Below are 16599 nucleotides of genomic sequence, written 5' to 3'. Positions count from 1 at the left end.
CAAAACATGTATCTAGTTTGGGGATGGGGAGAAGGGATGTTGGACTGCCTGTGGTTAGTTGCTACAGTATTGTTTGTGTCCTGCATTGCATCAGATAAAAACCTGCAGTAGTGCTGAGTTCTATTTGTTATTAATCACTGAAAATGTCATGTGAAAGAAGTAATTTATCGTAACTCAGCAGCAGTTTGCAGGTAAATTTTACATAGGCCACTTGCTGGTACTATTAAGAATACCATTTGTGAAGTCAAAACATTTATGTGTGGTGCGTAACAGAGATACAGGACTAAAACCAGTATGTATGTTACTATTGCTGTTGCCATGTTCTCTATTGTAACATGGCATTTGTTTCGGACTGTGCTGTAAGTCACCCCGCCAAAAAATTGACTTTTAAACTCTGAAGGTTTCACCCAAGTGATGTTTGCATTGCTTTGCATTGTAAGGAGGCTTTGGTAGTCGGTTGTACATGACAAGATGACCTTAGTAGCATTAACTATCAGTGTGGCCAAGCTACTTTATGCTGTGTTACCTCCTCTTGGGCTGTAATGTCTGTGTTCTATGTATGTGTTTGTGTTTGTTTATGACTCATCTTTTTCCTGTGAAACAAATTGCAGGGAGAATACTCTGTTTAGCATATACTGTATTTTTATCATCTTTCCTTTGTACTGTTCCAGTTTCCCTGTGCTTTTGAGAAAGTACTTGAAACTTGGCATCAAACTGATCTTTGGCCATTCCTATAAAACCTCACTCAGTTTGGCTTAATTTGTAATTAATTAGCAAACGCAGAAGGTGGTCATTTTCAGAACAAGTTTGTTGCACTTCGGGTATAGTCCATAACAACTGATTCTTAGGAAAGCCTGTCCAGCCTGAGCACACTGCGCTCTTGAGAGTGGATCAGGGAGTTCTCAGCTGTGCACACCCTGAATGGAAGCAAGAAAATGTGTTTGTAGTTTTGCCAGTAAAGGGACAGACAGCCTCAGTGAGGAAGCCACTTTGTTTCGATCCAGAGAGTGGCAGATGGCAGTAAGGATCTCAAGCACAAGTGCCCTTCTTTTGGGGCAATAAGGATTTCAGAGCTGTTGGACTGTCCAGCTGGATAGGTAATGGCCCATCTCTTTTGCAGAAAGACCAGTAATAGCCTGGAAAATATGGCATATAGCTCTGTGATTCAGAGTGCTGCATAGTGTGTGTGCAGAAAAGGACTGAACTAAGTTTGTTTAGGGAATGTAGCCTTTGCTGTTCTAATTATTTCTGCTAGATAAAATCTATTCGTTTCATAATAGTTTTTGTTATGTAATGCTATGTGCTAATTTGCTTTACTTGAGTTTGGAAAATGCACAATTCCTAAGTGAACTTTGAGATGGCACTGAAGATGTTTTTCAGCAGTGCAGAAGTTAAATATACTTGGAGAGTTTCAGATACTTTAGCTCTGAAGATCCAGTGGGCATCTCTAAAGATTGTTTTCAGATGAAATAGAGATAAGTTTAATCTTTTTCTGAATCTCATCCTTCTTTCATGAGCGTGCCCATGCATGTATGTTCATGGCACACGTATACCCAACGAGATACACATGGGGCAGTTGGTAAGAAGAGCTGCACGTGCTGCAGAGGCTTTCCAGTGACACCAAGGGTCAAAGCAGTACTTTGGGAATAGCAAGTAGAGCCGGTCTGCTGATGGAAAGCTGCCACATCTCCATGTCTTCTAGCGTTTCCTTATATAAGTGGTCAGCTCAGGACCAAAAATAGGCAGGGTTGACATAAAGTAGGCTCTGTTAAAGGGATCATGAATTTAAGGCTTCCTGCATGGAATCATCTTATTAATTTGCATTGGAATTTCTATGCAATTTAAGTCGTATTGAGTTTTCTTACATCCAGAGCCAGAAAAGGCAGCACAGTTAACACCTCGTACCTCCATAATGATGAATTTCTTCTCTTCCCTCCTTCATCTTCCTGGTTCTATTTTGCTTTCCTAGTAAGAATTACAACTAAAGCTCTAGGTTTTTGTGTTTGGGCCATAAATATTACTTTTCTGGTTGGACTACTGAATGGATTACATTTATGTAAATCAAAGTTATATAACTTGATTTGGAAAGATTACTTTTTCCCTTTCCAAATATTTCGTCAGCCACTCTGCAAGTAATCACTGCTGCATAACACATGAAAATTCTAAAAAATATGACTCATCCTTTGTGTGCCTTTTCCCAGGGTAATGTCATAAATTTTAAACAGTCCTGTTTAAATAATTTAGGATAGGAATATGTTGTATTTCGTGCTTATGTCAGTGGGCATAGGTTTTATTGATTACTTGTATTTTAAGGACTCTTTACTATAATCCAGGGAAATCAAAGATGGCCATTAACAAACACAAACAGGACATTGAAAGTGTTTTCCTTCCAATATGTATTAAAACAGATGTTAATATGAAGGATATGTAATCTTAAGAAATTCCTTTCTGCCTGCTTGCTTTTTGTTACAGATCTAGGTCTTTGCATTTTAGAAACAGAGATTTGGTACAGTACAGAAATAGTTTATTTTTCTAAAAAATAGATGATAGAAGTAATAAGAAATGCTTAAGAGAATACCAAACCACATATTTTCAAAGTAGCACATATGGGTTTAGCTGAGTACCTTCCATTTACATTTAAACACAAAAGGATGAACACTTAACATCTCTGCAAACTGCTTCAAAAAATGATTGCTTTTTGAGAAGACTACAATTAGCCTGTGATTGTGTAATAGTCTATTAACTATTTTTTAGTAATTTGGGTTTTTTGGTAATTTAAATATTTGGAATCTTTTCATATCACATATACACTATAATTTATGGCAATAACATTCAATATTTACAGAACCCAAGAATAAATTTTGCTTTTGGGTATCACTTCTGCATTTATTTTTTGAAGTAAAACCCCCTTTACTTGACAAATTAATCAAAACAACTTTTAGTGTGGATGACAACATTAAGAGTGTAGTAAACAGTCGATTTGGATGGCATTTGAGTGGTTCCAATGTTTTACCGAGCTGATCTGGCTCACTGCACCAAATGATGCCTGCAGCTTTTCAGAATTCTCAATGATGCTGCTTTTTCCTTTGATAATAGGACTTGCACATCTATTTCTGTGGACCTGATAGAAGCTTTCAGCTTAGTTCATTAAATTTTTACAGTGAAAGCTGGAGTCAGTTGGATTTTTGGACAGCTGAGAGTTTTAGGAAGAATAGTTTTCTGCCATGGAGCTGTAATTTTGAAAGTATGTGCTCTCCGTCCTCCCTCCTCTACAGCTGATACCCTTAAGAGGTAAATGTTTCATTAAATGGTGATGGGAGGATTGTTCCTACTTGTTCGAATTAAATACATCTACCAGCTCTGTTATTGTATACAGAACGTTCCTATTTGAAAATAAAGGTTACTTACTCAAGTATTCAAAAACTCACAAATAGCACAACCTGAACCCAGTTTTCACATTCTGTTGGGTACAGTCATTAAGTACATAATTAAGGGTTGTATTTCTGTAGGCTCCCTTGCCAGTTCACAGAATGGACTGTGTCGACTCAGTGAGTCACTATTCAGTATTTTCTTTCCACCTCTTTGTTCAGTTATAGAGCTACGCCTTGTTCTCAGCACATTTTTCAAACTATTTTGAATTAATTAGCTAATTTTTTTCCTCTAGTGCTCATTGTGATAATATCTGACTGCCTCCAAGATGTAATTACATTTCACAACATCCTTGTGAGACAAAAAGTTGGTGTAATCTCCACTTTCTAGGAGATAAAGCGCGAGTTGAGGCACAGAGAGAATAACACCAAAAAGCCCCACTTTTATGGAAGGTGCAGACTGAATCATTGAGGACTGCATTGTCTCAGTGCTTTAGGATACTGTACACTTAATCTTTCCCAACCACAGCTTCCAGTTACACCCATGAGTGTTCACTATTAATACAAATGAGACTGAATCACAAGTCAGGCACTCGCTCAGACAAATGTTTGTTACTGAAAGTTGGGGTTAAATTACTCCAGAAGACATGCAAGTAAAGTCCAGTTCTCCAGGGCATTATTCAGCTTATCTAACCACAAGATGGGACTATCTGTCCTTGCAGCCTCTTCCATCCCGCACCTTTTGCAGTTTACAATAAAGCAATGCAGGGGTGGCAGAGGCAGCAACAGCCTTTTTTCCTGCCACTTTTCCTGCCTTTCCAGCAGTTCAGTTCTCTGCACTGAATGAGCAAGAGGTCCCATGGCAGTGTAGTGCAGCATGTTTTCTCTAAAGATTTTATCATGAATGTATATGCACAGTGGGGCAGATCAGGTCACTGGAATACCTTATTTTTGACACCTTCAGACTTTGCTTGACTTCTCAACCTTAAAACTATTCACTTGATGGAGGATGGTTCATAGGGGTGGTGGGCAGGTAGGTAGCGTAGTTTTGTACCACAAGGTTCTAGATGCTGTCTTGGGTTTTGTAGCAAATTAATATTTCTAAACAGATTATTCCATTTATTTGATGTTTTCATCTATGTAAGACAATCAGGGTTGAAAACCTTATCTGTCCCTTTTGGAGTAATAAAGCAAATTACTGCATTAAGACATCACCGAATTCAGTGTAGACCATTAATATCACAGCATGCAGTGTTTTTTGCCCAGTGAGTTTTGCACATGCTTGCTGACAGCAAAGAAATTAAAAGACTGAAAATTTTTCAGTTGAAGAGCAGGATGTACTGAGGGGACTTTAAGGAAAGCGATACAATGATTCAAGCTTTAGCTCCTGCTTTGCCTTTGTGAACTTGTCCACTAGAAGTTATTTGTCTGATTCTGTGTCTTATGCTGGTCCTAAACTCAGAATGGATTTGAGTTTGTCTTGCAGGGAATAATCTGTGAAATGGATCCAGTTCAGGAGCTTAATTACCTCCATCTCTTACGCTGCACCTAAATCTTCCATTGCCCTGTTCACCTGTAGAGCACCTACCAAACCTGAGTCTGTAAAATTATATAGAATAGTGGAACAATTACAGTATTTTTAAGCTGACTACCTTTAAGACCACCTTGGTAGTCTTAAAAATTGAGTTAGGGGGAAAAGTTAAATGATTGGGAAGAGAAATGGGCCCTGTTTACAAGGACGTTGTGTTTATTTGAGTGCGCTTCATGTCTTTGTGTGGTTAGTGCCCTTCTGTGCTCAACTGCTTGCCATTTTTTGTTGAAGTATCATGTTGTCTTTAGTTGGTTTCTACTGCTGTCATTTTCTACTTCTATTTTCCCTGTCATTGCCTAATCAGTTCCTGTTCTCATTTCTTCCTCCCAAGTGGTCCTGTGATTTCCCTCAGTGTTTTCCAGCTGTACATTTTCTTAGTGAATCTTGCATTTTGAGGGTCAGAGATGAGAGGCAGTAAGTTTTGTTTTGCACCAGCTCCTACTCAGAAGATTCCAACTCTCTCTCTGGTCCTTGACTCTTATATTGGACCCCAGTCCTAGTCTGCCTGAGTGGTTCTCCCCAACTCTCCTCTTAACATATCATGTTGTCTTCCTACTCTTTTACTCCCTGTCTGGTTTCTAGCCTTTCCCTACATACTCAGCTTCCAGCTCAGACTTCCAGTCTTTTACTCAGTTGTCAATTTTCCACTGGTTTAACATCAGCCTTCCTTTCCAGCAATAGTCTTTCTTTTCAGGTTTCATCTCCCAAATTGCTCTTCCTTGTATCTGGTCCTTGTCCTCTCTGCCATCCTTATGTGTTTGGTGCCAGGAAGAGGGGATGATGGTCTGAAGGAGAGGGCCATGGAAAAATTCCCTGCTGGAACTATGGAAAAAGCCCAACTTTGGTCTGAGCAGTGAAAACTGTGAATAAAGAGAAGCCTATTCTCGGCCTCAGTTAGAGCATGTCCAGTGTGTAATCCTCAGGAAATTAAGCTGCAGAGAATGTGCAAACTGTATCTACTTCTAAGAGCTTTTAGCTTTCAGGAATGGAAAAATTTTACCTTAGCAAAAAAAGAAAAAGTGTTATCTCCTCCCCAGATTTTTAGATTCTTCTCCAGAGTATTGAGTTAATAGAGCTTCTACAAGGAGTAAGAGTTCATTGTGGCTAAAACTGGATTAATCTGTGTTTTCTTTCTTATAAGCAGTGATTTTTCTTTCACTGCCAGTTTTTATGGACATTGTGAATGTGTGTGAATATATGTGCTTCAACTGAGACAGTTAGCATGGAAGGTGTACTATGGACTGATGAAGGCCTGGCAAAGTTATTAGCTGTGTAAAATAAAATCTACTGAAGGAAATCCCTGTAGTATTGCATGGTCAGGAATCCAGAGGCTAGTTTGATTGGCATTTCAGATTATTAAGAGACTTTGACACTGAAGTTTAAAAATATTAAAATTTTTTTATAATTTGCATTTTTGTTTAAAAATAATTTTGGATTTTGAACAATGATGTGTTTTCCAAAGAAAATATTCCTGCTTGAAATATCAGTCTTTAGGTGAGTTTACTATCTATGCTGATACATGCAAAATTAATTGCAAATATATTTTGTCTTGGAAAGAGAGGTACAAAGCACTGGGTTGTAATCAAATGACTCTGAAATGGAATCCCAACTGTCATTGATTCCTGTGGATTTAGGGCAAGTTAGCTTGACTCCTTCTGTTTGCACTACTCCTGAAGTCTCACAGAAGTGCTGTGGGAAGAGTTATTACATATTTTTCCATCTTGGAGGCACACTAATATACATTTACATGTTAGCATAGTATTAAGTTTATCATTAGACTTAAATTGCTTTGCAAGTGAAAGATGATGCTATCTGACTCATATTTCTTTAAATATTCCTAGGATATCTTAGGAGTGTGTGACATATAGATCTTTCATAGGCACCTAGACATTTAACTGCTATGTAAACCTCTCTTCTCAAAAGTTATGAATTAATTTCATTAAGGAGCTTTTCGATTAGTTCGTCTAATCGAAAGAAGAAAGAGATGGTGCTGGCTCCATAGACCAGACTGATGGCACCTGAGCAGAGTCACTGCAGAGGCTACAGCAGAGCACTGCCATTGAGTTGGGGCTGTGATTCATTCAAATCCCCAGCCTCCTTTTACTGCAGTTCGGATTTTTTTATTTGCCTCCTTCTATTTCTTAATTATTTCTTAGTGCTATAGAGCGCAACTTGAATCAAAGTTGTCTTCTCTAAACTGTAATTTTGCATTGTGACAGTACATTTTATTGAGAAGATTCAGAGCAGTTGAGGGAAAACTCACCTGTTGTTTCATACATGCTTACACTGTGGAAATTCAAGTATGGAGCTGCTACAAAAAAATGGGCAGCCTCCCAGTCTCCTTGGTCCAAACTGCACATACCCCTTCTCTATATTGACTGTAGCTGCTGATGGGATTCATTGAGCTGGCTTTCTAGCAGCTGGTGGATGAGAAGCAGAGCGAGAGAGGGAAGGAAAGGTGAGCTCGTGGGCTTTGGCAGCAGCCTGCAGTGGGATGGGGTTAAGCCATCCATTAAACCACACCCAGGCCAAGGTGCCGGTGCCCAGCTCACTGGAGCATGCCGCTCACTCCTCCCGGCAGCGCGCGTGTACTTGCAGTGCTACAGCCCACAGTGCCCTGAAAATGAACGCTTGAGTTACCTTGGGTAGTCTTTCATAATGCAGCTACTTTCTTGCTGCATTGGGAGTAACCCAACGCTCTTAATCGATGCATTTTCTCTAAATCCAGCTCATCAGAAACTGGTTAAACTAGTTTGCCATTGGAATGCTCCCCGTCCCCTCTCCTGGATCCCGTCCCGATTTCTGTAAATCATCACCTTCTTGAGGCTGCTGAAACTTTTCCTTGTATCAGCTAGGCTATGGTTTATATCTTGAAACCTAAGCCCTTGTTTTCTCAACAAGAGAGAGAAAGCTTTATTTGTGGAAGCTTTTCAAATCCTTGTTAGCCACGTCCTTAAAGTTCCCAAGCCCTTCATTTGGGAGGAGAGCCATGCTGCTTGCTACGGTTTCTTCATGGTTAAGCAAACCTTACTGCCAGGCTGAGCCAGCCACTCACTGCTTGGGAGTGAAATGAGTGCGCATGATTTCCTGATGTTTCTCATACTGTGGTGTATGCAAAGTTGCTGTTACTTATTATTTTCACTCCAAACTGATTAACAGCAGAGCTCAGAGGGTACAGTTGCAATTTATCTTCCAGGGTCTCAGCAAATCCAACTGTTTCAGATACTGTCTATGATCTCTGAGCAGCAAGGGGTTTCTGTTGAATCCACTGCTCTCTGTACCCCTATATCAAACACTGAACTTAGTTCCTGTGCATAATATACCAGTCTCGTTTCAATTCCTGAAAAGCTCATGACACTCTATTTATTGAATTTAAATATTCTGCTATTGCACTGGAGTAATCTTTAAAGTTAAATAGGTGTGAAGCTGAATACAAACAAAACTGATAAGATAATAAGAAGGTTGAATGCAAGTGCCTAATTGGCAATGTTGCTGAACAGGTTTAGGTTTTCTATGCAAGGAAATTATATGGAAGATAATTTTGAGAGGATGCAATTATTTTTACTTAAAAATGTTTAATTAAAAAAAACCCACCTTACACTTTTATCTGAAACTATACTGTAGTTGTTGGTAAAAGGAAGATCATTTATGTAGCAGAGAAACATTGTTATTGAATATTTCTATAAACAGAAGTTGTGATAATTCAGAAGACAAATTGAGGGAAGATATCTGAACATTGCAGAGGCTATAATTTTTCATTTTCCCCATAGGAACATGGTAGTATTGCATGGAATATTGGTGCTCAGTTTGCTTGTTATGGGGGACAGGTTGCTTTGGAAATCTTTTCCAGCAAAAGTCAGTATTACAAAAGGCTAGCAATTTCCACTTTTGTTTCCAAATTATTGATTTTCTAATTTTTTTAAATGAAGCAGGGATAAGAAAAGACTTATTATTGAAGCCTTATTATTGACTTGAAATTTAATCTACTGGTGATTCAGATAATTCCATGCAGGACGATTTGAGTAAAAGAGCAATGACCATAAAACAGATCTCAGGGGTCACCAAACTCATGCAGGAGGTCAGTGGAGGAGACAAAGAGATGGTCATTTGTTTATGGATGGCCATCCTTCAAGAGAGAAGAAGAAAATTCTGCAGTGAAATCTCCAGTTCTTGCAGTAATAGTTCGAAATTTTAATATAAGGAAAGTAGTTGTTGATTAAACTAAGAGAATCAGTTTGAAAAACAAAAAGAAAACCATCTTTTATTTATTGGTTGAATCAATTTGCAATAGAAGCTCAATATAGAATGAAATTAATCTTTTATATTTTTGCAAGGTACAGGTTTTCTCTCTTACCCCCTTTCTTTCACTTCTCTAAATCTTATCACTTGTGATTACTGAAGATCCAATAGAGCCTTTTAACTTTTTTACAGAGCTGCAAGGATTTTTTTGTTACTGTCTAGTTCATTTACTAGGATTTGCAAAGAATTCCCTACATTTCAAAAAGGGTTACTCTGTTCCGTATTCTTATCCTTCTGTGAAGTGCCAGTGTTCAGTAGCTGCTCTGTTATTCCTTGGAGATGGGGACACATCTGCTGCATGAAACTACAGATGTTGGCTAATGCACTGAAGAAACATCTATGTATGGAAAATCCTATTTGCTTTAGGCACTGAGTTAGCATAGAGTTCTATACAACAATACAACTTTTAGAGTGTTTTGGAAAGAAAATTCAATTCAATAAATACAGCATTTTTCATTTAGATAATACCTTTTTAGTAAATACTAGTCTGAAAAATTGCACTCATTTTAGGTGTGTACCTTACGAGTATTTTGCAGTTTTAGGAATATGTAGACTGGTGTAGAAGGGGTGAAGCTGCTTCTTTATTGCACCATTACTCTGAGCAAGGATTTCCTTTTGCTGCTTCTCCTTTAAATACCAGCACACTTGGAAATTTTGGAAAGGTTACTCTGTGGCCTAAGCATTTTTCCGTAACAGATTTGTATAGTGTTGAATCCCAGATGGAATCAAAGGAGCAAACCGATTTAAGCTTTTAACCAGCATGCGAGGGTATTTTAATGAAAATTAGTCTGATTCTCCCTTTGAAGCTGTGCATGTGCTGAAAAGGAATGCTACAGATATTCCTTTAGGTAATGCTGGTGACTTCTCTACCACTGCTTATCTCAGATTGCTAACTCTTGAAAGCCTGTGTTTATTCTTAATAGATGTTATAATCAATTGCTGTCTGTTTATTATCATTTCTTAACCTTATTAACCTAAATATTGCCTATTAGTATTTACACCCATGACACTTACAATTAGGTAACTGCTGACAAATCTGAATCAATCTAAGCCTAGTAACGGTGTTTGAGTTGGTGCATACTCAAGAGATGGTGTGTTTCAAGATTTTTACAACTACTTATTTTTGAAGGGTGCAAGGAAAGGAGTTGAAATTATATTTTGTGTTATTACAGTTATGGTTATTCTACCACTTAGTACAGATGACTTCAGCTCCAGATCTGTTTCCTGGACTCCTTTGTTCCCTTTTCTGAGTTCTTTGTTCCTGTCCTTGCTTCCAGAACATTGCCCAGCACCGTCTCACGAGGACCCTGTTTTCATTTTCTCTTGTGGTCATTTCCCTTTTGCTTTTTTTTTCAGCCTTTCCTTTAATTTTTTTTCCATTCTTATCATCTTGTATGTATGTCAAATTAGGAGCTCACTTACTAGTGCAACAAGTAATCTGACTTCCCTGGAAGTACATACTTTCTGAAACAATGAATGTTGGTTTGGTTTTTGCTTTTTTTTTCAGGATGAGTCCTTATGTGCTGTTCTGTCTCAATCCAAACTTACGATAAGGATAAGAAATATACCACTTTGTTTATATAAGACAAAATGTATAGATTGTCCTTGATTTTTTTGAAATGCAAAAGACTGTACGCTTTATCAGGAGAACCTGAGATATTCTTTGTTATTTTATTTCCCTTTTAGATGCACTGTATTTGCCAACATCAGGGACAGCAAAGGAAGAAGCAGCTCAGGAAGCACCTGACTGCCTTGTGAAATATTTCAGTGTCGTGTGGTGTAAAGCATCAAAGAAAAAGCACAAGAAGTGGGAAGGCGATGCTATTCTTATGATAAAAGGAAAGTCAGTAATATTGAAAGATATGGAAGGCAAAGACATTGGCAGAGGTACTGTAGAATTGCATACTTGCTCAAGGGAACACCTGGCAGAAAATTGCTGTGCTTTGAATAACAGAGACCCAGCTCTTTAGATGTTTTAGTTCTTCATACCAATGTTGACCACAGGATGAAAAAACAGTAGAGATTTTGGGTTTGCTTTTGGTTTGTCTTTTTTTTTGGGGGGGGGTGGGGGAAGACTTCAAGAAAGCTTTATATTTATTACATATAAGGCAGATGCATGGGGGAGGCTGGAGCAGGCTGAATAACATTATTCACAGAAACACCAAATGCTAGTCCAAAGAGAGGATCTGGAAATCAATGGCTGTACTAATTCAGAAATGCCAAATGAGGGATGAGTAGTTGATTAAAGTTGCTCACATAATGCAGAAATGAAGGAGTTAAAATCTGGGGAAAAGATACAGGTAAGTTTCTTGTAGATATTCCAGTCACCAGTAGGGCAATCAGGAATTTCAGAGGTTGGATCTCTACATTTCAGCCAGTCAAACAGCTAAAAATATTATCTTTGTTGGAAAGACAGGCAAACAGCAACATTTCCAGCCCAGCCAAAGTCAACTGTGTAGCAATTTTTAGTCTTGTAGTTTTAGCAGCAGCTGCTGCTGTAAGACATAGTTTGGGTTGATATCAGAGTTAAAAATAAGACTTGCAAACCATAGGCTGCCATCAACTTGAAGCAGTAATTTTTTACTGAAAGCAAAGCAAGAATTAACTTTGCTAATGGAGCCAAAGATATTTTGTAAGGGAGTAGGATTGGACAATGTTTCTGCAAAGCATAATGTGATTTATTTTAGGTCAGAGATGGCTTCTCTGCTCTTTTGTTTCAATTGTGACATTGTGAGCCTTGTTAGGACCAGGCAGTTTTGATTTGCAAATCAGTCTGTGACTTAGAAGTTAATTTGAATTTATTTATAGCAAAGCAATATATGTACAGACTTGCTTGTTTTTGAAAAAGGCAGAGTGAAAGAGAGTAATGCCTGGAATGCATCAGCCACCACCCTGTTGTTCTTGTGTTTTTTCAAGTCCTGTCATCTTGAATTAGCAGCAAACACAATAGAAAAATGAACATTGTGATTTTCTCTGGTAAAAGTTTTTTTACCATGTTTGATGGTGTTAGAGAGCACAACAATACCAATGTCATTAGTGCTAACTTGCCCATTCAGAGTTGCTTTCAATTCTTATTGATTCTAAGAAAATAATAAATTGACCAATTTAAGCAGTGTGAGTTTTAAATTTCTGCAAGTATTTAGCTCACTGAGTGAGAAGGAAAGGTAGTGGTGCTTACCTCCAAAATTGTATGTAATACTGGGAAGTTTATAGTGAATGTGTATGAGGCTCCAGGATTATTATTTTTAAATGGGAAGAAAAAGGCAAAGGAAGAATTTTCTTTTTCCTTAGGCTTACCAGGGCTGGATCAAGGATGGCACAAGGGAACCTAAAACCAGCACAGATTATAGCTCATTTTTGAGGCAGCAGAACATCTTTCTGTTCTCCCCTGCAATGTCCTAATTCCTTAATAATGCATTGCAAAGAATTTAGGACGTGCTGTCTTGTAAATTGCTGTATGTTACAGAAATGGTTATTTCTGGCAGCTGCATAAACAGTTGAGCTTTGTAGGTTTGCTTTTTGCCTTCCCAGTTTCCATCTACCCTTAAAGCCCATCCTGTCTTAGAATTAGACTCTTCTGACCAGAATCTGCACAGGGATACACCTGTATTCAGTATGTTCAGCCTGAAGCTATGTAGAGGTAATAACAGAAAACAAAAATGCAGAGCAAAGGAGATCATAAATGCCCTCCCCAAGCACCCTGTTCAGGAAGACACGTGTATTCTCTTGTGTTCAGGCATCTTCAGCTCTTTCCTGAAAGCAAGTGTTCTTTCAAGAACCAAACAAGGTTCACTATGTGCTTTCTGAATACTTTCAGAGGAAAGAAAAAAAAGTGTCTCCCTTTAGGCCAGACTATTTTTCAGCACTTGCTTAGACTGTGAAATACCTCAGTAATTTTTTCCTCTTAAAGGAATTCAAACCCAGACCTTCACCTTCCAACCTTTCACATTCCTAGAAGTGGCAGACCTGAGCTTTGCAAACAGCTTCCAGGAGTCTTTAAATGTGGTGTTTGTTGGATAAAATGTGCCTTGGGAGGCCTTGCTTCTTTCTTCACAGCTGAGTGATTTAACTGCTGGTCTACACAGTCATGCCTTTTTTGTTTGTTTGTTTTGGCCTGACTAAGGATTCAAGCCTGTTTATCTAAATTTACACAAATTCAACAATTGAGATAAAGAATTCTGAAGTGATGTGGCTTTGACATCTCTGAGTTAATAAAATAAATTATATATGTCCTCTGTTTCTTGTGTGAGAGCTTCAACCAGTAGACTGCTCTTTAAAACAAGGAACCCCCACTCTTTCCTACATTGTTGTGTTAAAAGGAAGTGGCAGCTGTAGCTGTATTTTGTAATGAGACCAGTAGTATTTGTAGCTGCTCTGAGAATGCCCACCTGGCTGAGCCCAACAACTATTGAACTTACTCATAAATCTTGGCAATAATCAGAGCATGTTCCAGAGCATATGTAGAAGTGAAGATTTCAGATGCATCTGAATCTTTAAGTGTAAAAAAACAAATTCAGAATTATTTTTAAAGTAGAGTACCCTGTTTAGATCAATAGCGAGAGGGGTTAGGAGAGTTCTTTTGGGGGCATGAAAGAAAGGGAAAAGGACCTAGGATGGTTAGTAAGGCAAACTGCTGGATTTTACAATGTGGGGCTAATTTTTAAAAGGTCTCTTGAGCAGTTGTTTGACGTTCAGTAGACTTAGTTGGTGATGAGGATGACCAAGTATTTGCTCATATAGTCTGCTATCTAATTCTGATTGTTAGTACTCACATGTCACTCCGTTAAGGAGGGAAGGGCTTTATGTGTAACAATCGTATGTTTCAGATACCTTTGCACAGTTTTTCCTTCCTGCAGATGAGTACTAGTGTTAAGGAAGTAGTACTTGCTGTGTTGTCCTAATTAATTAATTTTTATGTTCTTTTAGGTACTGGATATAAAGCTAAAGAGCTAGAAAGTCTCGATGAAGGTCAAACACTGATAGTTGGCGGAAAAGAAATTGAAGTGATGGGTGTAATTTCAGCAGATGATTTCAGCAGTGGCAGGTGTTTTCAGGCTGGAATAGGGACTCATGACACAGTTCCAGCTGCATTATCTGAAACTATTACAAAACCATTCTGTAAACCATTCAAAAATGTCTGTCAACCCAGTACTAAAGAGAATATGCTCAAAGATTCTCAAAGCTGCAAACCTCGCCATGATCCAAATACTTCAAGTAAGATTGAAATTTTAAAGTTTCTTTAAACATCCTCTGACTCTCAAAAAATATTGAATGTGTAATTCCATGTATTACTGAAGTATTTCTGACATATAGTACTAGTGTTCAATCATGTTAGGGTTTTGTCATGTGTGTTTCTAACAAGTAAAATACTCTGCACTGCATAAAGTTTTTCGTAGTTGTTACAGATGGCTGTGGAAACACATTAGAGTAGTTTCTGAGAGTTTTGCCAAGGGAAATGAGTTTATTGATCAGAGAAACATATCTGACACATGCTAGAAGTTCTAGATGAGTTCCAGCTTCCCACTGGGGCAGCACAGTAATTGCAGAGGAGGATCAGTAATAGAAAAGTTATGCCACTTTCAGAGAATTGTGTCTGACAATTCCTGATCCATCTCATCCAGGGAGTGTAACTACAGTACTCAAACTCAACCAGATATGTTTTGGAATAAATGTTTAGTTTTATAGTGCTAGAAGTATGGTGTGCTGAAGAGCCATGAGAGTTCACATACTGTGTAGGAACAGGCTGGTTAAGCAGTTGTGTAAGAGGGACCCCATAAACATTTGAGAGGTGCAGGAAGTGGTGTTGATTATCTAAGCAGAAGTATTCTTTTGTCTACAAACCATTTAGGAACTATATTCTGCTGGTGGATCTATCTTTCAGATGGAAGATAATGAGTGTAAAAAACATTGCTAAGCAGAGCCATTCTTATTTTTAAAAATATACTTTTTTTCTACATTCTTACTATAATACCTCCATCCTAGTTCTTACCTCATATCCTGATATGATATGGGACTTTTTGAAGCTGTTACCTAGCTGCTATGTAAATAAACAATGAAATCTTAATCAAGTGGTAATTAGTAATATCACTGGCCCTTTTGTAGGGCATCCTGATTAACACCAGCTTCTGGTCTTAATTTAACTTGATTACATTTTATCTAAGAATGTTCCTTCCTGTGGTTGCAAGATGATGCTCCATTAACATTCTTACAAAAAAAAGCCAGTATATTCAGCACATAAATTAACTTGTTTACTGTTCCTGCACTAGTTTGTTAAAAAGTTGCATTTTATTCTAGTTGTCTTCTCTGACTTCTGGTGAATTTGAATACCTCCTATCAGATTTTGGGAGCCCTCAACACATCAATAGGTTGGATTCTCTCAGTCTTCAGGTTTGCTTACACAGGAGAATCACATTATTTAATGCCTGATTGCATAACCTCTTGCAGAAGTTGCTGGGATACTTTACAAGCCCAGGACCTTGATATTGAAACAGTCAGAGGTTTTCATGTTGAAGTCTATGATTACAGTTGATTAAAATGCACCTTCTACAAAACAGAAAGCCAGCAGAACAGAGCACAGTGACAAAGATGCAGAACTATGTCTTCCACTTACAATCTCTAAGTTTTTAGTCCAGTGTTTATCCAAGCCTTGTTTCTTCCTCATTTTCATCCAAATTTTTGTCAGAAAGGTTATCTTTTTGTCACCACTGGCTCTTAAATATATACACATGCAGTTTGATTTAATCCATCAGAACTCAACCCTTTGTCAGTAGGAAACAAAATCTTCCTGACTGATACAAGCCTTCAACCAACCTATTCCCATGAATAAATTATCAGTATAGATCTACTCTAGTGACATAAAAACACTAGAAGCTATAAATTGCTTTCTCATTCTGTCCTCTGACAATCCAATTTTTCAGTGAAGGTATGTAGCAGCAGCAGAAGCAACCCAGTATGGACATTGTCTAGCAAAACTATGATGTTTGTCAACAGATTATGGCAAGCAAAACTATTACTCAGATGTTGCTCAACACTTCATTCTCTCTTTGCCTCTGTATGTCTTCAAACCTGTCAACTTCTTTTTTTCATGCACTGTGTCAGTTTTTGTCAGGTCATGCTCAATCCTTCCTTATTTTTCTTTAGCAAATCAGTGCCTTGTTTCTTGTCTTCTCTGTTTCTTGGACAGAGAAGTCTTTCTGGGAAGCTACAAGAATATCCCCTTGAAATGCAGTATTTAGATTTTTTGTAGGTCATTGTTTATGGTTTTTTCTTAGACTTTCAATTCAGAAGTATTTTGGAACTTTTTCTAATTTAACTCTGAATTCAAAGTCATCATGCAGCTTT

At 38.0% G+C, this 16599-nt stretch overlaps 1 protein-coding gene across 2 annotated transcripts in view; it reads left to right on the top strand.

The window, feature by feature from the left end:
* Positions 1–16599, top strand: part of RAD54B (RAD54 homolog B) — a 64711-nt gene that overhangs the window by 28673 nt on the left and 19439 nt on the right. Inside the window, exons 1-3 of one of the 2 annotated variants that reach the window (XM_048286541.1) lie at positions 935–1097; positions 10945–11145; positions 14185–14472. In XM_048286541.1, the coding sequence (XP_048142498.1) occupies positions 11088–11145; positions 14185–14472 (346 nt within the window). In that variant the 5' untranslated portion in view covers positions 935–1097; positions 10945–11087. Of the gene's footprint in view, positions 1–934; positions 1098–10944; positions 11146–14184; positions 14473–16599 lie in introns of those variants that run through there. The other variant, XM_048286540.1, reaches the window with a different exon arrangement.

This window comes from Corvus hawaiiensis, chromosome 26 (genome assembly GCF_020740725.1).
Source record: "Corvus hawaiiensis isolate bCorHaw1 chromosome 26, bCorHaw1.pri.cur, whole genome shotgun sequence".
Classification (NCBI taxonomy): domain Eukaryota; kingdom Metazoa; phylum Chordata; class Aves; order Passeriformes; family Corvidae; genus Corvus; species Corvus hawaiiensis.
Note: the sequence above shows the minus strand (reverse complement) of the source record. Positions and strands in the feature narration are given on the sequence as shown.